The sequence below is a fragment of the Protobothrops mucrosquamatus genome, unplaced genomic scaffold (genome assembly GCF_001527695.2).
Source record: "Protobothrops mucrosquamatus isolate PMUCROS unplaced genomic scaffold, P.Mucros_1.0 scaffold1025, whole genome shotgun sequence".
In the NCBI taxonomy this organism is placed as follows: Eukaryota; Metazoa; Chordata; class Lepidosauria; order Squamata; family Viperidae; genus Protobothrops; species Protobothrops mucrosquamatus.
In genome coordinates this window covers 113,707-139,985 of record NW_015387260.1, presented here as the reverse complement: position 1 = coordinate 139,985, position 26,279 = coordinate 113,707, and the positions used below count along the sequence as shown (strand labels likewise).

Genomic DNA, 26,279 nt, shown 5'->3' with positions numbered 1-26,279 from the left:
GTCGCTGGAATTGGGAATGTCTAGTCTAATGAAGAGAAGGACGAGGGGTGACATAGCAGTGTTCCAATATCTTAGGGGCTGCCACAAAGAAGAGGGAGTCAAGTTATTCTCCAAAGCACCTGAAGGCAGGACAAGAAGCAATGGATGGAAACTAATCAAGGAGAGAAGCAACCTAGAACTAAGGAGAAACTTCGTGACAGTTAGAACAATTAACCAGTGGAACAACCTGCCTCCAGAAGCTGTGAATGCTCCAACACTGGTTTTTTTAAAGAAGAGACTGGACAGCCATTTGTCTGAAATGGTATAGGGTTTCCTGCCTGAGCAGGGGGTTGGACTAGATGATCTCCAAGGTCCCTTCCAACTTTATTGTATGTTATCTGAGTAAATAAATGCTTATTTGATAAATTGTGAACAAACATACTATGGATTGTATGTGGACCAGTTATTTGAGCACCTATACTTAGGACAATGTCAGGATCTGTTTGCCTCCCCCCCCCTCCGTTTCACTTCCATTCTGTTTTGGTTTTACATCTGAGATCAGGGATTCTTTTTCTGGACTGGTGGCATGGTAGGTTAATGTTATGTCTTTGGCACCAGAAAAAAGATTACTGATAGACATTTTAGGCATTTTGGTATAACACAAACATGCTCTTCACTGAAAGCATTAATTATCATTATCCCTTCTAGAGAAACTACAGAACCTGAATATAGGTAATGGAAAGCAATAAAGGGTGCCTTATTTTTTTTCAGGTAGACTAATGATCTTTATTGCTGGGCTGCTTATGCACTTTTAAAATAAAGAAGAGGATTTAATCTGAAATCTTATATCAGTGACTACATTCTACTGAAGTAAATGGAATATAAGTATCCTAGTCTAGACTTGCACATTAATGTCTAAACCGAAAGCCTGTAAATTATCATAAAGTGGCATAAAATGAGAGCAAGATTACTTTCCCTAGCAGCCTGTCTGAAATATGGCAATTTATATTGTTGTTGCAAGTATCTAAGATATGAGTTGGTAAGTGGAGGGGGGGAATCCAATGAATCTTTTGTCATATGTGTTCCTATTAGATTCCAATATAACAAATACTCTTTTTCAATAAAATAAATATTAAAATACTGCTTGTACCCCATCATGTTCTGTTCTATCCCTTAAGAACAATTTTCAATTGATATATACAAATAAATTGAATGTAATTAATACAATGCATAACACTATACATGTTTTAAAAAATACAAATAGCAGGCATTAGGTGGGCAGATCATTATTGGAGGAAGCAGAGTAGAGGTGCTTTTCTTTTCCATCCTGGAGAAAGTTATTCTTTTCTTTCTGAAGCAGCTATTTGTTTTGGAAATTTAATTGCAGTGCCAAAGAAATTATATTTCTTAAGTCCATATATGGGGGAGTGGAAGGGGGAAGATTAAACTCAGCTTGCTTTAATCCTGATGAACATTAGTACCATTACCAACTAGTGGCAGGTATTGCATTTTCTGAAACATACATTTTAAAACATAGTTTTAAAGATGTATTTGAGGTTGTTCTTAAATGCTGCACTACAACCGTAGCTAATAAAGGAGCAACATGAACTTATGGCTTAGCAAGGAGACATTGATTTAAACAACAACAACTGTGATCTTTTGCAGTTACGTAAAAAGATTATTTTATGGCTTCCAAGCATATTGGAAATGCATTGGTCGCTTGGTAAAGTCATTTTTAATTTGTATACTGATTTTGTGATCTGCCATTTAAAGTATAGTAGTAGTAATTTCTGGGTATTGCCATAATCTACATTTGGCTTTGGAGAATTAAAAAGTTTAAAAATTGGCACTTTTGACACCTTCCATATTTAAAAGTATTTTGATTAGAATTGTATAAATACGCCCTACTATGCAATCTGTTCCTATTCACTTTTTTGCTAACTGGATGCTTTAAAATTGCAGCCCTGTATATCCTTTTCTCCCTTCAACAGTGGTTTTTAAAAATCATCTTATTTTCCTACCTTTGGAGAGCACTGAGTCAGAATAAAATCAGTCAAAAATATGTGAACTAGTTCCTCTTTAAAAGTAGCTGGTAGTATTGTGAATCAATGTAAAATGAGATGGCAGTCATTCATGCACGCAAATGAACGATAATATTTTTTGTCTTAGGAGCACTTTAAATCAGAGCTTAAGAAGCAGCTACATTGAAGCATATTTATTATTTATTGACAAGTTTAACACTAGAGGCCATGATGCAACAATTTGGAAGACGGGCGGTTTATAAGCCCTCTTCATACTTTATTACAGTTACAATTAATTAATCATTGTGCTAGTTCTTCATTAAAATATTAGATCTCAGGATGTCAGCAACCACTTTAGAGATCCTGGTATGTGCTAGTCAATAATAATCTCAAATGGAGAGAGACCGTGCTTGCAATTGGGAGCCATTCAAACTGCTATAAGAACAAAGGGAAGGACTTTTGGCTAGGAGAGACTTGTATCAGCCACTGCCTTGACCAAGTGGTTTTTAATATCCTGGTTCCATGTTTGCTGGATAAAATAAGACATGTGAAATTGAAATTTAATCCCTATTGCTGTGTAGATATTTTACTGCACTACTGTAGCGAAGAGAGAAACCCACTTCTCCTGCAACTTGGAATAAAATCTGTCAACATTTTTCTTCATTACAGTAATGGCATTGTTCCAATGTCAGAGGTAAGCGTCCATACATCCTGAAAAGATACACAAAATATCTAGCAAGTAACAAAACCCTTTTGACTTAGGGAGCTCAGCACAATCCATTTTCAAGGATTTGAATACTGTAGACCAGGCATGTCCAACCCACAGCCCACAGGCTGCATGTGACCCCGGACAGCTAGTAATGTGGCTTCACAAGATCATAAGCTTTTAATATTATAATGTGATTTATACACATTAACCATATTATATATTTTATATGTGGCTCAAGACAATTCCTCTTCACTCAATCTGGCCCAGGCAAACCAAAAGGTTGGACATGCCTGCTGCAGACTTTGCAACTATGATTTGGCTGTGGGCTTTGTTGATTCCCCCAGATCCACATTGTGTAATTAACAAACATAATATAATTTGAGCTTCCTGATGGACAAAAGCATACCAGATAAATATTACAAATTATAAACCCCCGCCCCTTAGCAAGAGGCAATTTGATCTAGTGGTTAAGGCACCTGGTTAGAAACTAGGAAATTGTGAATTCTAGTTCTGCCTTAGGCATAAAAGCTGGCGGTGTGAATTTGGGCCAGTCACTCTCTCTCAGCCGAATCCCTCACAGGGTTGTAGTTGTGGGGAAAATACAAGTAGTCCTCGAGTTACGGCCACAATTGAGCCCAAAATGTATGTTGCTAAGTGAAACATTTGTTAGGAGAGTTTGCCCCATTTTGCGACTTTTCTTGCCACAACTGTTAAGTGAATCATTCCATTTGTTAAGTTAGTAACATGTTTATTAAGTGAATCTGGTTTTCTCATTATTTTGCTTGTTAGAAGGTCACAAAAGATGATCACATGAACCTAGGATACTGCAACCATCATAAATATGAACCAGCTGCCAAGCATCTGAATTTTAATCATGTGACCATGGGGATGCTAAAACGATCATAAGTGTGAAAAACGGTCATGTCACTTTTTTCTGTGCCGTTATAACTTTACTGTTGTAAGTTGAGGACTGCCTGTAAAAGAAGAAGGAATATTAGGTATGTTCACCGCCTTGAGTTCTCCATAAAAATAATAAAAATGATTTATTATCAATAATATTTATAAAAATAATAAAAAATAATGAGATAAAAATAAATAAATTTGCATTAATAAGCTGATGAAAAATACAAAGTGTTTTACTAGTTGCCTTGGGGCAACTAGTTGCCCAGCTTGGTGCTTCCAGTCCTGAGGCCCCTGTTGCACCTCACTTAACTACTACTCACTTGGTTGGATCCCTTTCTGTTATATTTTTAGATCACCAAAAGAAGGCAAGATTTGACCTATGTCCTCGGTTTGCTGAATTGCTTCCAAAATTCTGGTAGTAATGGGCTTCTTAATGTAACTGTGCAAACTGAAATGCCAACATATCTCTTCCCATTAGTAACAAGAAAAATCATGTTGATGTGCTATACATAAGACTATAGCAACCTCAGAAAGTGATAATAAAACAATAAAACATGAATAAAAGAAGTATGGAAGGTGAATGTTTCAGCCAAAGTTAGCAATTTTTTTTTAAATAACATCAAAGGAACAGCAATGCCCATGAGCATATTCAGAGTCACTAAAAATAGTAACATTTCTCTAGTGGGTAATTTACAGGCTCTAATGAGCTTAACTTGAATGGAGTATACCTCTGGAACACAAAAGATTTCATAACACAATGAAAAGAACAAAGAGAATACCTGGCATACCCTTTTCCAATTTTATTTCAGAGACAAGAAAAAAGAATGGGCTCTGTAACAGTGAAATGAGTAGCATCAGCAGGGATAGAAGCTGAAGCATTAAGCTTTGGAACCAGAGAATGAAATTATATAACAGTTAAAAGCTCTCACATCTTGAATAAAATATAAGGGTCCTTCCTTTTCCTCTTCCTGGCTTAAGAGCAGGCAGGTAGTAATGTAGGAATCAGTTCCTTCTGGCCAAGATAGGAGATCATTAGAGGTGCTAGCTTTTTACCAACCTCAGAGAAAATATGATATTGTGAAATACAAGGAAATTTCCCTGAAGAGAGAATCAGTATTTTTGCTTGTAAGAGACTTATTGTCAGAATCCAAATATATTCCATCTCTAGTTATCAACTATGAAAACCCGCATTTCTGCCTGTTCTGGATTCTGTCATACGATGAAGGGAAGGGGGTGAACAAAGGGGCTTTATGGCCCTCACTTCCTTCAGCCTACTTCAAAGGGACTGGATGTGGATATCACCAAACGGACTAACAATAACAATGGGGGTCATTAGCTTTCATGTAATCCTTTTTGAAGTCTCCTCCCGGCAGTGAGGAAAAGGGGGTGAGAATGTAATGCCTGGGATTGTCACTGGGAGAAGGGGGTGATGGGGTGTGGCTAATGGGGGATCCCTTAAAACCTTGAATGGGAGAGCTTGGACCCAAGTCCTGTCTAGAACGCCTGCATCCAGCTTTCTCTTAATAAAGATGCCTGTTGGAAGAGATATTCCAGAAGTTCTGTCTTCTTAAGATGCAAAGTGGGGTGGGTCCTTACACTTATATCATGACAAAAGGTCACTCACAAAGGTAGGTCTAGATCAGAAAGATCTTCTACTGTAGTTGATCATTATTTCCTTTTCTGTAGCAAGGACCAACAAAATTTCTGGCAATGTTCGTTTCTGGCACCACCAAATAAACTCATCTGAAGTGAAATAAATGTAATGCAAATATGAAGGATTAGATCTTTATAAATCAGGTTATAACCCATGACCCACAGCTTGGCAGTTGCACCCTGTATGGTTGGTCAAATGGTTAACTTACATGCTCCAGAAACCCTAGAACAAATTGTTATCTCCGGTTAAAAACAAACACTTTTAAAAACCGAGCACCACAGAATTACAGTGTATTGGGTTCTAACTGCATTCTAGAAAATAAAGATGGCAATGGTTGTCATAGTAATTTCAGTTGGTGTAACTTGGCTACATTTAACCAAGAGTGAATTCTATCTAGAGGTCAGGAGGCATCAGAATGATACTGAGAGATGGGAGGCCGAAAGAAAACTTGCTAATGTAAATTGGCACTAATGGGGAAAGTCAGTGGCACTATTAAAATCCCACTGCAACACTATTTGTAAAATAGAGCTCACGTTTATAAGGTTTAAAATGTAAAAAGTCCAACATTTTTTTCCAGCAGAGATTTTACATCAGACCTTCACTGAAACAAAGGCCTTAATTTTAGCAACATCAGTTTGATAGGCCAGTGACAGCATTTCAAGGATGGATTTTGACTGCATCAACGTATCATTAACAGCTAACTTTTAATTAATTTTGTGAACTTTTTTTAACTTTTCTTTTTCTATTTCTTTTCTAGCTGGTTTATTTTTCTGGAGTTTTCCAAACTCGTAATAACATTTTTTTAAAAGTCACTGCGCCTACTATATTGCACATGATTTCCCCGTTCTGTGAGAAATCAGAGGGGAAATTGTGGACAATAATTGTCTCTGAACTCTACTGTATAATCCGAATCCCACAAAAACAGCAGTACTCCTTCACTCTGGTTTCCCACCCTTCCCAACGAGCTCCAGTTGCAGCCTGTCATTCGGGAGATTGTTGCTAGTGCAAGACACTCGTTGGTTGTTAAGAGAATTGTTGGTTAAGTCACCACTCCACCCCCACGCTTCGCCTGCTAAAATATTGCCATTTCCGTCTGAAGAAAAAAGGTGGGGGTTTTTTTGGTCACGCTTCTCAATTCTGTCTCTTCGATTGGTTGAAAGTTGTCAGCTTCCAACCAATTGGGGCGAGAGAATGGGTTTAGTTAATGGCGAGAAGCTTGATGCTCTGGTTGAGTGGACGTACTGTATATTAGGGATCTTCAAACATGGCCCTTTTATGACTTGTGAACTTCAACTCCCAGAATTCCTCAGCCAGAGTTGAAGTCCACAAGTCATAAAAGGGCCAAGTTTGTATATCAATTTCGCCGCATGTCAGTGTCGAGAGGCGTTACCTCACAAGAGCCTCAACTCTGATCGTTGATTGGTTCGCTGTCACTTCAGTCAACGCGACCGTTGGCAAGACGGATTCTAAGCCCGGCCTTATTCGTCCGCCCTCCCTTGTCAAGCGGCTTGTAATTGGGCGATGCCGTTAAACTCTCGCGCTGAGCTGAAGGGCGTGCCGCCGTGGCTCTTGCTCTCCGATAGGCTGCAGGGGTCACCGCGGAGGAGAGGGTTATTTTACAATGGGGGGCGGGTGAGAGAGAGACAGGAGGGGAAGTTATGGCGGGAGAGACGAAAACGGCTTCCGAATGGCCCCATCATGGCTGCCGCCTCCTGTTACGGGTTGTGGTTCTTTCCATCCTGGCGCGCAGCTCCGGTAAGCGGACAGGTGAGCACGAAATAGTTCAGGGCGTCCCCAGCTGCCCCTTTTCCTCTTGAGCCTCTTCCGGTAACGGAGGCTGAGGATGCCTAAGTGGCCTTATTGTTAGGAAGCGATGATGAGCTCAGGTTGCTTTCTTAACCGGAAATCCCCCATCAGAAAATATTTCTTATCATTTAGGTTAGGAGAACGAAGGGTACTCTGGATGCATTCTCCAGGCCAGTCTTTTCCATCCTGGACCTCTCCAAATGGGACTTCCGTTCCCAGAATTCCCAGCCAGGTTTGGGGACTGGAATCCCAGCACGTCTTCTTGTGACAGTTTGGGCTATACCAGGGGTAGGCAACCTCGGCTCTTTTATGACTCGTGGACTTCAACTCCCAGAATTCCTGAATCAGCTATGCTGGCTCAGGAATTCTGGGAATTGAAGTCCACGAGTCATAAAAGAGCCAAGGTTGCCTACCCCTGGGCTATACCGAATATTAATTTTCCTCAATTTATGTCTGTAAAGTGATTTGAGGGGCGTGATTGCTTGGATTATGATAGAAGTGTTAAAGTTAAGTGGGCATCAGGTTTCTTGGTAAAAATGGATTTGGAAGGAAGGAAGGAAGGAAGATCACAGTAGTATGACAAGACAATATGGGCTATTGTTTAGAATACTCAGAAAAAAACTTCAAATGGATTATTGGGCAGAATTGATACTCTGTAGCATATCCTGTTTTCCTGTGAGTTGTGGCATCCGTTGTTACTGTTATCCACACCGTCCAAAGATAAGACAAATATTTACATCTGCTTATTAGCTTACTCCTCATACATATCATATGGGGGGCAATGTAGCTAATGCTTATTTTAGTGGGTTTATAATTTATTTATAAAATTTATAATGGCTGTTTTATGGTTGTTGATGTCACTGACAAGGGTAAATGGTTTATTAATCTTTTAAAAAATCTAAATATGTTCAGATTGAGACTTAAGTCAGATTTCTTTTTGTGCGCTCTGCGATTTGATACCAGCAAAATGGATTGTGATCACCTAGCCTTTTGCATGACTACTTGCCCTTACTATTATGCAAAACTGTCTTAGTATATATGTGGAGGGAGAGGGGAATCAAAGGAGTGCTATGTAAAGTATGCTGCCTCAAACTCATAAAATAAATTTCAGGGGGTTCTAATTGTAAAAAATAGGAAAAAAAGGCATATTGGAATTTTACTAGATATGACTATTCTGATCCTCATTTTGTATAAATCGGTCTCATTGTCTTAATACCAAAGGCATTTCTTCATTTTACTAATATATCTGTTTTCTTCTTTGTGTGGATTCCTGTAGATGGAGATGTAGTGTTACTTAGAGAACATCAAACATATCTACATGATTCCTCTGAACAGTTTTGCTATTCAAATAAAATGATCCCAAAATGGCATGATATATGGACCAAAATTCAGGTAAGAATTAGATTACTTTTTTTGCAACTGAGGTGAATCTTAGCTAATTTTCATGTCTTAAAGTGAATAACCATAGATCTGTAAATATATCCTATGTGACTCCAATTTAGATTTCATTAAAACCCTGGTTATTTTTAGTTTCCTAGCATCTTTGTTTTTTAATTTTTATCCACCTTTTATTTTTTCATACACAACTCAAGATGGTGAACATAGCAAACCTCTTCCTATTTTCCCCACAACAACCCTGTGAGATGTATTGGACTGAGAGAGAGAGTGTGTGACTGGCCCAAAAACACCCAGTCAGTTTCTACTTTGGAGCATGTAGAAGATGAAAGGAAATTATAAATTTGGGGCTTGTATAGTAAATTGCTAAGGATCCAACTTGCTGTGTATATTGTGTAACAAGAATAGTCCTGCTGTTTTGTCTTTTCAAGCTATTCCATTAGATGCAGTTAGTTTTATACACATCTAGGAAAAACTTTGGTCCAAAAATATCTCACAGTTACAGAATTATATTCCATTCAAATAAGCTTTGAAGAAGATGATCAGGGACAGTCAAGAACAAGATTATATTCTGTAACTTAGTAATGTTGCAGTAGCATATTGTAGTTGTTTATCCATACAGGCTATATTTTAACCTATTTCAGAATTCAAGGTTGGAAATGGAATTGAGTCAGTGGATTCTACTAGATAAGGATCAGAGTTCCTCCCCCACAAGGCCTTTTTTGGATGTTAGTTGTATTTCTCAGTTGGTTTCACAATGAGATTTAATATTAGTCTCTCTTTCCCATCACTAGATTAAATAGCTTTTTCTCCATAAATAAGCTGCCTGTTCAAGATGCTAAGTTTTTTCAGATTTCCTTTGGCAGTTTTTCAAAAGCCTGTTAAGTTCTTTAGCATTTCCCCCTGAAGCTAGTTGTTGTGTATTTTGTAAGGACAGTGTTACACAACTTGTTAAAAGTAATGCTGGCTAATTCAACTAACTGTTAAATAATATTATGAAATCTCTGCATTAATTATGGAATGTCCTTCTTTTTGCCATCCCTTTTTTTCCCATCCAGATCCGAGTAAACAGCACCAAGGTGATCCGCGTCATCCAAGTTGAAAGTGAGGAGAAACTGAAAGAACTGGATGGATTTAGTTTATGGATGTATATTGGCTTGCTCTTCAAAGAGAAGCTTAATGATACTTACATTAATGTTGACATTTTCAGTAAAGAAACATGCTTGAAAGTCGAGATATTAGACCCAGACTCCACATACACCATCAGCGTTACTCGAAGTAAGTTTTCTTTTATCTTACTTACTCTAATACAAGTATTTCACCACTTGCGACTGCAATTGGGCCCAGAATCTCTGTCGTTGAGTGAAGCAAATGTTAAGTAAATTACCATGTCACCACCTTGCTCAACAACCACAATCTCGGCTCTCCCAGTTGTGGACATAAAGTGAACATGCGTGTCATTATACTCGGGAGGCCTGGATCCTTTCCCTGCTCCACTTAGTTGAACTATTGCAGGCTCTATCAGTTTAGAAGGTTCAAAACACTGGAATCTACTAGTGTTTTCATCAGATCTGAGGTCCATCCCTCCACTGCACTGGATGATTTCCCTTTCCTGCATGGCAGAGAGGGGAAATCTTTCAGCACACTGGGAGAACAGACCTCAAGTCCAATGTCCCCTCTGCTTGCAACTTTTCCTGTTGGCTTCCCTGTTGACTTTTTGAGGAAACAGCACAAAAGATTGCAAATGGCAATCACATTATCATAGGGCACTTGACAATCTGTTATAAATACGAACACCTGATGCACTACCTGGCATGCTCACACAACTACCTAAATTAAAGAAAATGTTCTAATGCCAAACCCTATACAAGGGCCATTTACATGTAATGGTTAAGCCACCAGGGTAGAAACCAGGAGATCATGATTTCTAGTCCTGTCCTAGACACAAAACCAGCTGGTGACATTGAGTCACTCACGCTCTCAGCCCTAGGAAGCAGATTATGGTAAGCCACTTCTGCAAATCTTGCCAAGGAAACTGCAAAGACTATTAAAGGCAGTTGCCAGAAACATGGCTAACTCGGTTCCTCCCCCTCTCCAAAATGAAATAGTCTATCTGGGAGTTCTCCATCTTTGGAGGTTTGGAAGAGGCTGGACATCCATTTTTCAAGGATGGTCTCCTTCACAGAAAAATGGACTGCTGGCCCGCAGGCCAGATGTATTATACTGAAGTGCGCCCACCCCATTGCCGGCAATGGAAAAAAAGTCACAACACGTCACGTGACATTGCGAGTTTGACACCCCCTGGACTAGATTATCCTTTTGATCTCTTCCAATTCCACAGTTCTGTGATCCTGTAAAATTAGATGATGTGTTTCCTGAATGTGCTGCTTGGGTTCTGGGAATACCTTTATTTTTTTCATACATATTTTATTTCCTATTTGTGTCTGAAGGATGGAATTATCCTGAATAAGCAAGGAGAATTGAATACATTCAGAATGATCACTGGCTTTTTATGTATATATGTTACATTATGAAGCTTCAAGGCAGCATTTACTACCATAAGGACAAGTCTAATAGGTTTAAGTCTGCAGAGGTAAAAAAGAGGAACATCTCATACACGGACATGCTCATTTTGTATATATAATATCTGTTCATTTTGAAACACAATTGTTCACAATTGCTGAGCTATGTTTGAATATGTATAAGATGTTCTGAGGTACAAAATGTAAAGTGTGTGAATTGGTTTTATTATGCAGTCTGCATTTTTCAGATCAGTTGATTCTTGCAAAAAATATGAATGATGAAAAGAATGATTTTAAAAGAAAATACTGTTTGCCTTTTTAAAGACTTTACAGCAATGATTCTTAATAGTCCTCTATCTTTTCATTTTGACAGTCGCTTTATCAAAAACCTGTATGCAGCAGAAACACATGTTGATGGGAAGATATTTTTACTTTTTACATATATTTGCCATTATATTCTGAGTAGCTCAGCCAGCTGATTAATAAAATAATAATTTTATTTTTTGTAGCACTTGATCCCAAACTCTTCATTGTTACATTTCTGGGCCTGCTGCTGTTTTTCTGTGGTGATTTGATGAGTAGGTAAGTAAAAATCCAGTTCATAACATTTGTCAGCTCACAACTGGTAGCCATATAATCTAGTAAATGCCTATCTCTGCTTCAGCTTGTGATTGTGTTAATCTGACTCTTTTTACTACAGACTACTTGGGAAATATCAAATCTTGTTTTTTCCAGGGGCTTCCATGTAACAGAATATTTTTATCCTCTGTTCTTTTTTTGAGTAGTGAAGAGAGACATTTGTGAAGTCTCAATGCTTGTGCGTCATTATTTCCAAAACTTGCAAGACTTCCACTACTACTACTATGTAATTTGGCAGCTAAAGTCTGTCCCTTTGGGGGAAGCTTTATGGCTCTTAGTTATTGGAATACTGTTCACTTTTCTTCTTGCTGCTATAATTCATTTTCTATTTGTCTACCTGTCAGTCCTTGCTGTCATTTCTTTTCTTTTTTTTTATGGCTACCAGTCCAAAACCTAGAATTTCTAGAGTTACTGTTGAACTTGTGCCATGTGTAGATTTTCATGCACAGCGTCTGAAATATTCTTTCTCTTTGCAGAAGTTCAATCTTCTTCTATTCAACTGGAATAAGCATTGGCGTACTGAGTTCATTGCTCATTGTTATCTACGTACTATCCAGATTTGTACCCAAGGTGGGTTAAAAATATGAAAACTTAACTGTATTGCCGGTAGAGGTTTTGGCAACATTCTGAAAAATAAATATTCTGAACTGGCTAAAGGCCTTTCTGCTCGGTATTTTTGGGTGTGGTACTCTAACAGGTATGGAGGGTAAGGGATTACCTTATTGTATATTTGTATCTGTACTGAGGAAAATCAGACACCCCCCCTTTTTTATCCATCTTCCCCCCCCTTTTTTTTCACTTTTTCCCCTTTTGAATCCCTCCCCCCTTTTTATTGTTATGTTGTGTTTTATTTTATTTTCTGCCCGCCTCGTTTATAATGTTTAAGTGAGCTTGGAAACGTGCAGGAAATTTTACCGACCTAGTTAGGTTATAGAAAACAATTTCTTCACAATTTTACTACCCATAATGTGGTGCAGGTCCTTATGACATCTAATTTGGCAGATTGGATAATAGTAATTATATGATATGATGATAGTGCTATACTTTTCCTTTACCCTTGGTTATTATAAGAAGGGACTTTATTGGAAAACTACTAAAATTTTCTGAAAGAAATTTACAAATATAGCATTATCAGCAACTAAATAGGCGCCAAATTGAACAAGTAAAGAACTCTAAATATCTAGAATCTTATTCATTATAGTGGGGTCCTGGAACACAAATTCAAAAGCTGTGTTCAAATTTTTTAGAACTGGGTGGAGTGTGGAAGTTTTGATTCCAACTATGTTATGTGTTTTGAGGTTTAGGTTATAGCTGAAGTGCTTTATGGAGCTTCATTTTTTTCATATGCATCAATATTTTTCAACCTTGGGAACTTTAAGGTATGTGAACTTCGACTCCCAGAATTCCCCATGCTGGCTGAGGAATTCTGGAAGTTGAAGTTCACACATTTAACATTCCCAAACTTGAAAAACACTGATATACAGGTATTGATTTTGGTCCATTGGAGATAATAAATAATAAATTGTTAAGTGCCCTGATGTGTTTTCCAGGAATATCTAAGCTTTTAATTATGAGAAAGGATACGGTTTTGCATCTTAATTATTGGACAAATATGTGTAATATTTCTTCAGACTTCTTAGCATCCCTAATCCTGATTGATTCAGTGGAGAAAAATGTTACATAATTGTAATAATGGCAGTTCCTTGCCTGATTTTCTAATTTATCTAGAAACAGACAGAATTAAAAATATAGAGATACAGAATTTCCAGAATATTTTTGCCATTATTTAACACAAAGAAAACTTATATTCCAGCTACATCCATACTGGCCTCAAGAGGACTGTATTGGGCTACAGAAGAGCATTTGCTTTGGCCCATTATAATGCTTTTCTGTCTACATCAGGGGTGTCAAACTGCCGGTCCACGGGCCGGTTGCATCATACGGAGGCCGCACCAACCCCAGCTCTGGCAATGCAAAAAAAAAGTTGCAATATGTCACGTCACGTGACGCGGCGAGTTTGACACCCATGGTCTACATTATTAGAGGGTAGATTCTTCCATTTTTCACATAAATGCGATCTCTATCTATTTGGCCCATAGTCACATGCCCTTGATAAAAGCTTCCTTAGATTTATCAGATCTCTTTTAAGAAAAGATCTGTAAGGAGAAAAGCAAAAATTCAGTTGTCTGATTTAGATCAAAAGGACTCATTTATGAATAATGTAGCAGACTTTGCTTAAAAGCAACAGGAAAAACAGCCTTGGATGCACAAATATTAGAAGGAAGCAGGATCATAATGCACTAGCTGTACATCTTCATTTTTTTTTATTTTTAACTTTGCGCTAATTTATTTTGCTAGTGTAAGAAGGTCTGTGAATCTCTTAACTAGGATGACCTTTCCAATTTTCCATTTACAGTTGCATAAAATGTTTGGTTTGTTTTGAATGGGCAAAGGAAAGGAGTGTGATAAAGGCTTGTATTCTCTTCTCCTATTGTGCAAGTGACCTCAGTGGATGAAAGGGATCCCAGTATAACACAATATCATTCTATAAAGAAACAGAGTCAAAGAAAAAAGCATGGAGAATGAGCCTTTGGTAAACCTGAGAATGATCAGCTTAAATCCCCTGCTCATATTAAAAAAAAATGTCTATAAGCAAAGATTTGAGTATCAAAATCAGAACATGATATACTTGTGCCAAGTAGGCCCATCTTAGGTGATGTCCATTTGTTTTCCCACTTTCCCAGATCTGCACATTTGTTAACATTATATAGTTGCTACTTGATACATTTTGAGGTGGGTTTTGAGACATCCAAGTATTCCAAATCAGAGTATACTTAAAAACTTCACCCAGAAAAACATCTGTTATGATTACTAAATGGAACTGTTCATGACTGAAAGAGCCAGCCAATCAGTGCAGTACGTGAAGCCATTGGAATACTGCAGATAGAAAAACTGTCAAGAATGCTAAAGAAACTTTCTCTGATCTGTAACATTTTATTATTTCTGTTCTAGAAGAGCCCTATCTATCTCATGATTTTGGGCGGCTGGTCTTTTTCTATTTACCTTACCCAGTTGGCCTTCAGAAATCTTCAGGAAATATGTACATTATACTGGGAATATCTACTTGGTGAGTAGATGGTGGCGTTCTGTTTATGATGCTGAGGTCATTTTGCAATTTTTCTGAGCTAATCTACGCAGTTGATTTTCTTAAGCAATGCTTAAGTAACTACTTTCTAAAATGATCCAAATATTCTCATTAGTTTGCGTAAACAAAGTTTGCAGGTTATTAAATTTCCTAGTTACCTATGAAAAATACAAAAATTCTTTCTATGGTAGTATATTTGGAATTAAATAGAAGGAGATAGCAAATCTTGCATAGGTTTGTGAATCCATGATAGTGTAAGACGTTGAGGTTGGAAAGAAATTGTGACATTATTTACACTTTATTTACATGATATTAGTTACACATTATTTACATGCTGGTTATGCATTCCTCATTATTTGTCATACAAAACACAGGCTAGATTTGGAATGTCAGTATTCTTATTCTCTATTAATGACATTAACATTTTTATTACATAATAAAAATTACAATGTAACCATTCGAAAAATAAATAGAAAAACAAAATAGAGCTTGCAGAATCAATGGAATCTTTACCAACTAACAGAATCATTCTAATTAAAAAAGAAAAAAATTAAACAAAGACATCTTTATTTAGAAAAAAATACTCAAAAAGGCATAACTATCCAACAGCATAGAAACAAAACCTCAGTACATATCTTAACCTACTGTTGGAAAGTCAGTTTGACCACTTTAAATCAATGTAATAGTATCAGTTAATTTCTGAAGAAATCGTGTCACAGATAAATAAATAGTATGGTCATGGGTAATCTTTGGAAGGCATATTTAGACCAGATGCTCTATAATTTAAGCATCTGAAACATTTGACTTTAGGTTTAAAATATTCTAAAAGGCTGGTTTATCAAACTTAATAATATTTTTTTTTATTTTGCGGTCACAGACCAAAATGCAAGTGCAACAAAAGAAAACAAGAAAAATATAATCACAAACAATTAACACCAGAAGCCTTGGCTAAAGGGAATTACAGCGTTCTCCTTTAATAGTTACAGCTCTTAAAAGAAATTTAGAAACCTGAGAAGTAATATAGGAGGAGCCATCCCCTAGACAATATAAAACCAAATTACTAACATTAGAACCAGAGGGATCAATTCCAAGGAGAGACAATAATTTAATTCTGCCTGTGTTATACATAGGGCAGTATGATAAGACATGCTCCACAGTTTCAACTTCGGCCTTATCACAGGGGCATAGTCGCTCACTAAACAGGAGCCTCTTAAATCGCCCATCGAGTAGTGCTGAGGGGAAGACATTGAAACGGGCCAGGGAAAAGACTCTTCTATACTTGGGGATGGTTAGAGTATAGAAATATGAAGCCATCCTCAATCCATAATTATTAAAATGGCTGAAGATCAAAGGGGAGCAGGTTTTGTTGGCTCTGGCTCTTAAATATTGCAAATCTATGTCCACAAGCCGTTGGACTACCCTAAACTGGGCATCCTTGAGAGCATAATCTCCCAGAGCATCCCCCGTAAAACCTAGCAAGTGGAGTTTCTTCATCATCTCCCTCTCCCAACGAGAGGTATGAGAGTCAAGTTTATCAAATTTAAGTCCATATATGGTTTGTCCTGAGAAACCTTAAAATAAAAATGATGCTACAGTATAGACACTGGTTAATTCAGAAGCTAGACAGATTTTTCTTCTTACTCCCAGACATCTTGCTTGATTTTATTCAATAAATATTGGTTTCTAGAGCATGAAGTTCCATTTTATCAGATATAAAAACATTGTATAATTCCATTTTCCAAAGTGTTGTATAATTTACTTCCTTAATGTGATCTTCCAAATTATGATCTATTAAGTTTTGTTTTTTCCATAAGCATAACCAATTATTCAACCTCAAATAGATGCCTTAAAAGCCTCCCATTTAACCACAAAAGTCACAGAATGAAAAAAGTTTCTAATCTAGTCCCATCCTGTGTCATGTATCACCAGCAATAAGATTTATATTATAGTTATTAAATCAATCTGCTAAAATTCAAGAGACTGAAAAACAATCCTGCCGGGAATAAGTTTTATGAAAGGGGGGATTGTTTCTATGATGAATTCAGAAGTTGCCATGTGTGCCAATAAATAGGCTTGTGATGAACACTTTCCATAAAGGAGAGCTCAGCTTACATGAAACAATACTGCAATCAAGCAAAGGATTCAAAACTTGATTAAATTCAGCATTAAAAAATGAATAGAACATCTGTGTAAAACATCTGGATGGTCTTTAGTGGGACTGTTTGATGAATTACTAACATTTCTGGTTTTTTCCTGCCTGTTCTAATACCACATATTGGAAGAAGCATATCTTGTCTTCTGTGGACATAATATTTTTATAATTCTTGTTTTCTTCTATCCATTGATAAAAAGTGTGATGCATTTCTTCTAGATCAGCATGTTGCAGATTGTACTTGTTTGATGTTTTGTAAAATATGCTGAGTCAGAAGCATGAATTCTTGCATTTTATTTATTCAGTGTTTTGGCTGTATGCTAATGTCCAAATTATTTAGAACAGATTTGATATTTATAACCGGTATCTTACTGGCTGACTTAGGCAAGCTGAATTATCCTGAAAGAGTAACTCCTGGTGATCGTGAAAATCCAACTAAAAATAATTCTTTTTCTTCTTCCACAGGCTACCTGGTCATCGTAGGGTGTATAAGCTTTGCTGTGTGCTACAAATATGGCCCTCTGGAGAACGAACGCAACATAAATCTCCTCACTTGGGGTCTGCAGACTTTCGGCTTGCTGCTCCTTTATATGAGCATTCAGATACGATATATTGGCGTCATCTTGATAGTAATTGCAATCTGCACTAAAAACCTGGAGTACCCAGTCATATGGGCCTATGCCATCTACAGGTGATGGATGGGAAACTTTGGCTTGGCTCAACCTAGAAAACACAATGTAAATAATAGGTCCATTAAGACATTTGTAGGGTATGGCTGGGTGAATATGTTTATATGCATAATGGTGTTCCGGAAATGAGTGACTTACATTTTCAGTTGTTGAAAGTCTTAGTATGTTATTCTTTCCTGGCTAATTCTCTAGTTTCTATAGTGTATGGATAATGTCAGATGACAGACATCATTATATGATTCCCTCTCTGAAATTGCAAAATCTCAAGAAAGAACACTGAAGTCTCAGAGCTAGTCTTTTATTTTAATTTTGGGGTTCTATAGTGCACTGTTTAAGGTAGTATTAGTTATGTGATATCTGAAGCACTGAGGTCAGCCTATGTTTTCAATCCTCTAAAGGTGAAATTATTGTTTGTTTAGTTTGGGCTTACCATGTTATGTGATCTCAGGCACCGTTTAGTGTGTTGAACATATTTCATGATCTATCTGTTGAGATTTTGGGTGGCTTATAAAGCTTTCCTTTTTCTTGTGTCTTCACCACAACCTGGGCACACTTGTAGAAAGCACTTGCTCAGAACTGAAGTGCATTAATGAATAAAGAGAAGTACCTTTTGCTGACCATTTTTTTTTAAAAACAAGGTAATCCCTGCTGTATATTTTTATCTAAGAGACAAAACCCCCCGAGATCCGGATGATTCCGGATCTCCTTACTTTCCGCCGCACCCTCAAGACATGGCTTTTTCAGCAAGCGGGCCTGGCCTAGGGAGGATTTTAAATCGGGTTTTTTAAGAATAATTTTAACTGCACAACTTTAAATATTGGTTTAATTTGGTTTTATCTGGTGGGGGGTTGTAAATATGTCTATGTTTTTAAATATGTTGTGAGCCGCCCTGAGTCCCGTTGGGAGAAGGGCGGGATATAAATCTAAATAAATAAATAAATAAATAAATAAATAAATAAATAAAACGAGACACATGGATGACAAGCAATTTTAGAAGCTGTAGAAAATAATGTAAATTTCTTCTGGTAAGAGGTAGAATTATTGGTGAGAAGACCACTCTCTGAAAAGAATAAACCAAGTGATAAAAGTCTTAGCCAGCCCAGCAGAGGAATCCCCAAGGCTCCTCTCTTTTTTATACAGCCTTGTGGTATAGAGCAGTGTTTCTCAACCTTGACAATTTTAAGGCATGTGGACTTCAACTCCCAGAATTCCACAGCCAGCATTGCTGGCTGTGGAATTCTGGGAGTTGAAGTCCACATGCCTTAAAATTGTCAAGGTTGAGAAACACTGGTATAGAGCTGTGAGGGAAGCAGAATTTGGAATAGGAACAGGTCAATACTTCCAGTGTTTAGACCAGTGTGTCTCAACCTTAGCAAGTTTAACAGGTGTGGACTTCAATTCCCAGCTGCGCTGGCTGGGGAATTCTGGGAGTTGAAGCACACCCCTCTCAAACTTAACCAAAGTTGAGAAACACTGCTTTAGACTGAATCACTGGCTTCGTATGATTATGTAGCTTTTGCAAACATTTGGCAAAAGAATCTGCTTCTAAAGGTTCGTTGTTGAGGTGAGAGGCAGGCACCTGATCTATGTCTTCTGGTTTGTAAAATAATTACGTGGCTAAGATATCTGGGTGTTGCACTTGAGTGCTTTGTCTAAATACATTTGTAAGATATTTCAGGAAAATGAGATAACAACTGATTTAAGATTCCTCAAACCATAAAGTTTTTGCTAAACATGGGGAGAAATGAGGGCTGACTAGCTAAGAACACTTATTAGATCATGGAAGATTCTACTCTCGTAAGTGCTGCTGAGCAACAATGAGTCCACATTCTCAAGAAGAGGCTTGATTTCAAAGCACGGTTCTGATCATCTTTATCAGAGGCCTTTGGCATCTTGAAGATGAACAGTAATTCAATAGTATCACAAACAGATAGAACAGTGTTTTAGCATTTCTTAGATATTTATGCGAAAGATGTAATATGACTACAAGTTGTTACAGAATAATTCAGTAAAACTGGGAGGACAATATCCCTGTCAAGAAGGCCTAGGTCTAGAACATTCAACTCTGAGCCCAACGTATGATAGGGTACAGTGTTGAGAGAGTGTGTATCAGGTGCCCTCTCCTAAGTGGTTTGAAGATGATTGCAAAGGGCCAGATTTCAATGTTTGACTTACAGGTGCTACTAACGCCATTGCTGTCCTAGCAGGAAGCTGTTCACAGCTCCAGAAAATCCCACCCCACCACGCCTGTTGACCGAGGAAGAATATCGGATCCAGGGGGAGGTAGAGACACGCAAAGCCTTGGGACAATTGCGGGAGTACTGCCAAAGTCCAGAGTTCTCTGCGTGGAAAGCAGTCTCCCGCATCCAGACTCCAAAAAGGTACTGTCCATGAAGATCATCGGAACGGAAGGGTCAGCTATAACGTGCTGTGGCGTTGTTGGGGTTTTTTTTGTAATCTTTAAAATTTTAAGAAACTCAGTTTAAAGCCATATTTGTGGGAGGACCATGAAAAGGGATGTGTAGGGAATCAAATTCAAAACTGAATCTAGGTTTCTTTCATGGGAAAAAACCCATCTTTTGTATGTAGATGCTGTATTCAGTTAGATTTCCCCCCCTCAATTGTCTTGCAAGGTAAAAATTGTAGAGGGTTATTGTAGAGAGTAGTTGTAGGGTTCGTTAGTTATAGCATTGCCTACATTGTTCTCTTTCTTCCTTCCAGATTTGCTGATTTCGTAGAAGGTGCCTCACATGTCGTCCCCAATGAGGTTTCTGTCCATGAGCAGGAGTATGGGTTGGGGGGTTCCTTTCTAGAGAATCAGCTCTTTGAAGAGGAAGATGAAGAAGATGACAACAGTTTTGATGATGAGGATTGCACAGAGACACCGTGGCCCCAAAATCACTTAAATTTTCAAGATAAAACTGGCCACTGTTGATGCAAGTGGATTGACTGAGGCCCCTTATTGAGCCCGTCTGCTGTTACAATTGAGGATTGCTATAGAAAAGCCTTTTCTGTGTAGCATTGCTTAGTAACGGCGTAGGTTTCACAATCTCTGAGAGGACAAGGCTCTAAAGCCCTGCCATCTATTCCAGACCCATGACACAATCACGAACTGTAACATACTCGGGATATGCCTCAATATCCTTGACTAAATATCTTTAACTACAGGCTGGTCAGAACCTACAGCTATTAGCTGTGAGTAGCCTAAGGAGGAGGAATATGGAGAGCTTGTAAATCGTTACTGAAAGCCAGTGAAAAATGACAAATTATTTTGCCCTGAGAAAAACAGGCTACCTGAAGAAAGGTTTGAAAGTCCAGGTGAACTTGATAGCTATATATCCTGGGAAACAATAGCTGCTGCCCTTTGATTTTCCAGGGTGCCAACAAAGTTTTGAGAGCATGCTGCTCTTCCTCCAGTGGCTATGCTTTTCACTTGTTGGCTTAAATGTCGTTTCCTGGGTTGAGTACACTGAAGGTGTGGGGCTACTGCTTGTTGCAGAATGTGTGGTGAGCTTGCTGGGAGCCAGTAAGTCGCTAGGTCTCCCAAGGAGGTTCTTTCGTCCTATACATGGTAATTGCACGAATAGAAATATTTTTAATTATATACCTTGAGAAGGGGGTTGCTTCAACTAAAATACTTCCTGTAGACTTCACAGGATGTCCCGTTTTAACTTATTTGTGGCCTTTTTGGTGGGATTGTGTAAAACTGACTACCGGATATGAGCCACTTTCAATTTGAAGAATTAATTTCTGAATGGCTGGAGTGGAGGTTCCAGAGTGGTTTGAAGGAAAAACAGCAATCTGAAATGCTGGATTTTTTTTTTTACAAAACTGCTTTTTGGGAATCCAAAACTTTGTGATCTTCAGCAAACCCACAATGGCTCAGATTTAAATCGCCTTGTTTTTACCCTGAAAGTCCTCAATAATACTGTAATCCTGCGAGAAAATTCAATTGCATCTGGATGAGGACACCGCAATAAATTCATAGTAGGTGCTTCCATGCAGTACCTGCCCAAAATGTTTGTATTTATAGCCATCCAATATTTATTAACTGATAAATTGGTCACGAAGTTGTGCTTTTAAGTTTCTGTTGCTGCCCCCCCATCCTTCTTAACAGGATTGAAAGAGCTCTAATAATCCATTCTTCTATTTTCAGGCCCTGTCAGCTTCTTAGTCACTAAAGTTTGGTTTGGTTACACAAGTTCAGTTTGGTTACACAAGGATCTATTATTTTAACTATCGGTAGGATCAGAGTTGGTTCCAAAAACCAGAAGACAGGGAAAACCTATCAAACAATAAAGCTGACATACTATATTTTTCCTGTCCATTTGAAGTGTTAAGAAAAATGTGTAAAATATGTGTAAAATATGTAAAATGCTGAAACCACTATGAAATAACTAGGATAAAAGATTTAATTTATGCAGTACATCTTTACTTAATTTGGGATATAAACCATGAAGGTGTTTTGAATACAATAAAATCTTCCCAAATGGTCAAAGCTAATGCAGACATAACTGAATTTTTAGACTGAATAAATGGAGAGTACTTTAGTATTTTCTAACTTGACTTGTGAAATTTTTTAATAAAGTATTTTTTTTTGTATAGTAGAAAATGAACTTTGTGTTGTGTCACTTGGGAAGTCAAGAGGTCTAATCCCGCTTACTGACATTAGTACTGCAATTTGCATAATAATCTGCAAACAACCCTAACCGCATTGACTGAAAGATTTCTATCATCTGTTTGTTGTGTTGTCCTGGTGAGTAAGTATCTGAACAGTGCAGTAAACTTGGCAATGAGTTTCCAAAAGTGAAAAAAAAATGGGTGGTCACCTTATGTGCTTTTTGGGCTATTGGCTGATGTAGCTTAGTCAGGGTTCAGGAAGGTATTTCCTAACCGACTCACTCAATTTTACAACTGATTTCATTGAGAGGTGCTGTGGTTGATAAGAGAACTGAGGGATGAACAGCACCTATGTAAGATGAATTTGACAAATGGAGGAGAGAGAAACTTGATTCAGTAGTTTCTAGTTCACATGTTCCTGCTTTCCACTGACCTACCATTCTACATGCTTAAAAGTCTCTTGTTTGAACTCTATTAAATGAGCCCTTTGAAATGCCTGAAACATTTCCCCAACTTCCTGTGTTCAAAAAGCTTCTGTATGGCATTGTTCTCTCTTCATGTCTCTGCAGCCAAAGGATTTGTAGGTTTCAGTCCTTAACGGTCAAATCTGCCACATCATTTCTCCCCTCTCTAATTCCAACACAAAAGGAAGTTATGGATGATAAAGATGAGTGGTCTGGCTTTTAGGATTATCCGACTATCTGAGATTGCTGTTAAATTTTTAAATGTTTAGCTTAGAACAGGCACTGTCAACTGATTTGGTTCCGGAATTGTGTCCACCTTTCATAGTTGCTACTAGGATGCAAGCAATAAATGTTAGTAATAAAGGAGAATTATTTGTAGCTCAGGGTTGACGTGAGTCCTTTGTGCTCTCTGAGCTTGCTTGTTTTCTTGCAGACATTTTATTACCCAAACTAGGCGTGAACTTAAATGGACTCCAGAAGATGGTAGAGGACAGGAAGATCTGGAGGAATGTTGTCCATGGGGTCGCAATGGGTTGGACACGACTTCGCAACTAACAACAACAAAAGATAACATCACTGATGATGTTACCTCGCTTGGGTAATGAAATGTCTGCAAGAAAACAAGCAAGCTCAGAGGGCACCAAGGACTCCTTGAGCAATAAATGTGAACTTAAAATAAGAATTCTTTGTTAGCTGGAACTGGTTGACTACATAAAGTGTTATAATACCTTTTTAAAGTTACAAACGAGGTATCTTTCTATGCAGTATGCTTTTAATCAAGAGGGGCAAGATATATATCATTTTTTCCTTTATTGCATTTTTTCACTTTTAAAACTTTTCTTTGACAATGCATGTATTTTTATCTGTTGGTTTTTTTTTTCTGTTTTACTGTCATTTTAAAAGCAATAAGAAATAAATGGAAAAGAGAGGCAAGGCTGATTCACTTATCTTTAACCACCAACAGTCTGATTTCAGAGGTTTCATGCTTGAGCAGTTATTATTCATAAAGTTCACATTTAAAATATTAAAGGATAAAAGTCTTGCTTTCAGTAAAATGTCCTGTGATTCAGAGGCTGCTATGCTGTGTCATCTATCACTGAATTTGATCATAAATTATAGGTTCAGTTCAACATGGATGTAGGCCTGTCCAGATACTCCTATATAAACCAGACATCAGAGTTGTAATACTACAAGAATCAAATGGTCATATATTGCATATAGTTTCTTTAACTGCAACAAAGAAAGAGCAAAGTCTTATCTAAAAAGGATGGGAGAGAACTGAAGATAATGGTGTTTACATGGTCATTATAATGTGGTTTGGTTTGCTAATGTGACAGCCACTGTGATTTATAAATCGTGGTCTATAGATTAACATGTATGAACCCTGTCAGAAGCAGAGATGCGAGCCAGGTCATTTTTCCACTTTAGGCAAGCTTTGCAATTCATTACAATTGCATATTAATTTATTGCCCAACACTATGTCCGATATTCCAGTAATTTTCTCCATAAAGCTTTTAATGTTATGTTCATCCTATGAAATGGGCTAGATTTCCCCCCCCCCCCACACAAATGACGTATCCAAATGCTTGTGCTGACTATGGCTAGTGAGATGAATGCTGTATTTTCTAGCATCCAGGAGACTGATGCAACAAATGCTGTGTTTACATACAAGAAGCCATATCCATCGTACTGATCTGTAAGACAGCATCCATTTGGACAATCTGCCCTTCTTACCAGCTGCATAATTTGGGCCTTTGTTTTTCCATTCCATCTTTCTGCACTAGCTTTGTTTTCAAATCTCTACCCAGCAAAACACTTGACACTGCTAGCCTCTTAAGAGCCCATTTAGAAGTAAATAAAACCTCTCAATTATTAACCAGATAATTCATGTTTTGTAAGCAATCTGTCGGTTACAAAGAACTATTAATTTCACTTGCCAGTGAAAACTAAATTTTGAAAGCAACACGGTGTTTAAAAAAGCCCTCTCCGAAAGAAATAATTTTAGCTTCCTTGCATCGGGTATTTAAAATATCCGCAAATCATTAAAATGGCGTAATCATCAGATTTATTGAGACCAAATGTATAGTAAAACATATAGAAATAGAGACCTATCTGTTTAAACACATTAAATTAAAGCACGTTCTGGCAAATAGGGACAAATCCATCATCCACTGCTTTTCTGCATGGAAGGCAGCTTCAGTTTTCCTGTCATCCAGAGAACTCTTTTACAGAATATGCTGGGGAGAGCCATGAAACAGAACAGAAGGGAGAATGCGAAAAACATTAAAGCTACAGCTAAAACTTCCATACATCTCATTTCCAGTATCTGCACTGCTTTCACTTTTCTTGCTTAAATTGTAGATGTTGACCATTAAAAACTTGGCCACATTTAATTTTACTTCCTTCTACACTGCCCTTAGTGAGTACAGAAATTGTGCTGTTAAAACCCTTTCCACAAAACACATCTACTTCGGTAGCATGTATAAGATAAATCCCTGGTCTCCCTACACATTTTATAAAAGGTAGCCCAAGTATACATACTGCACCTCCAGGAACTGGCTATTCTTGTTCCTTTACTGGTATAAGCATCTTTACTGGTATAAGAGAATTGGTTCAAGTGCCAGCATTATTGCTGTAATGCAACTACTGGTAGCTTATTCAACACCCCTCTTCGGTCATGCAGTTAGAAGACCCCAGTCTGCCGTTTCTCTGAGCAGCCAGGCCAGTCTTTTGTAGAATATTATCAGACACTGTAAGAGCTCCAAAGTTATCCCAGGGAAGGCAGGATCCCAATAAGGCAACAACTGTGCAATAAATTACAAGCAAAAAAATTTTCCATGACTGTTCTAACAAGACGAGTCCCCTCAGTCAAGAATTCTGCTGCTGGACCACGGTGGCCGCGGCTCTTTCTGCATCCTCAGTCATTGTTAGCAAGCAGGCAGAGGGGGCTCTCTTCCAGCCCTTCCAACCGATGGCCTCTCTTATCCACACACCAGCATCGGCCCCTCTTCTGCCCTTTGGAGGTCCGGCACTGTGGAGAAGACAAGACCCTTTTCAACAGCAAATTCACTTTCCTTGTAAATTTAGAAGAGCAGAGAAACAATGCCCACTGCAGCAGACTGGATTTCTTTACATAATGCTTTTATACATGAAAAAAATAAGACAGCTCATTTGAAGCAGTTGGGTGAACAGGACAGACCATAATAAATATTTGAGGCTCAGTATAGCTGTCGCTGAAACAAGCCTCTTTCTGCAGGAAAAAAAATATGCAATGGCTAACCTACATTAAAAAAGCTATTTCTCTAATCTTGATCTGGTTCAAAGAAAGTTGAAACAATGACAATAACAACAACAACAACAATAATAAAGTTGGAAGGGACCTTCCAACCCCCTGCTCAGGCAGGAAACCCTATACCATTTTGGACAAATGGCTGTCCAGTCTCTTCTTAAAAACTTCCAGTGTTGGAGCATTCACCGCTTCTGGAGGCAGGTTGTTCCACTGGTTAATTGTTCTAACTGTCAGGAAGTTTCTCCTTAGTTCTAGGTTGCTTCTCTCCTTGATTAGTTTCCATCCGTTGCTT

The 26,279-nt window shown here is 37.9% G+C and overlaps 2 protein-coding genes across 2 annotated transcripts in view; one reads left to right on the top strand and one right to left on the bottom strand.

Moving 5' to 3' along the window:
• The first annotated feature begins 6,908 nt into the window (after positions 1–6,908).
• Positions 6,909–21,210, top strand: NEMP1 (nuclear envelope integral membrane protein 1). The gene is made up of 9 exons (XM_029284851.1): positions 6,909–7,021; positions 8,349–8,464; positions 9,526–9,745; positions 11,499–11,571; positions 12,105–12,198; positions 14,641–14,755; positions 17,391–17,616; positions 19,819–19,995; positions 20,336–21,210. Exons 1-9 carry the CDS (start codon positions 6,925–6,927, stop codon positions 20,547–20,549), a joined length of 1,332 nt encoding a protein of 443 aa, XP_029140684.1. The 5' UTR covers positions 6,909–6,924; the 3' UTR covers positions 20,550–21,210.
• A 3,530-nt stretch (positions 21,211–24,740) lies between these two features.
• IGFBP6 (insulin like growth factor binding protein 6) overlaps positions 24,741–26,279 on the bottom strand; it is a 14,849-nt gene continuing 13,310 nt past the window's right edge. Inside the window, exon 4 of the mRNA XM_015819955.1 lies at positions 24,741–25,729. Within this exon, the coding sequence (XP_015675441.1) occupies positions 25,616–25,729 (114 nt within the window). The 3' untranslated portion in view covers positions 24,741–25,615. The remainder of the gene's footprint in view (positions 25,730–26,279) is intronic.

Bases quoted from the DNA above. Each gene is read 5' to 3' on its own strand.
- NEMP1 (XM_029284851.1), top strand. From the start codon at position 6,925: ATGGCGGGAGAGACGAAAACGGCTTCCGAATGGCCCCATCATGGCTGC. The intron at 7,022-8,348 runs GTAAGCGGACAG...GGATTCCTGTAG, and splicing joins CATCCTGGCGCGCAGCTCCG to ATGGAGATGTAGTGTTACTT. The intron at 14,756-17,390 runs GTGAGTAGATGG...CTTCTTCCACAG, and splicing joins ATACTGGGAATATCTACTTG to GCTACCTGGTCATCGTAGGG.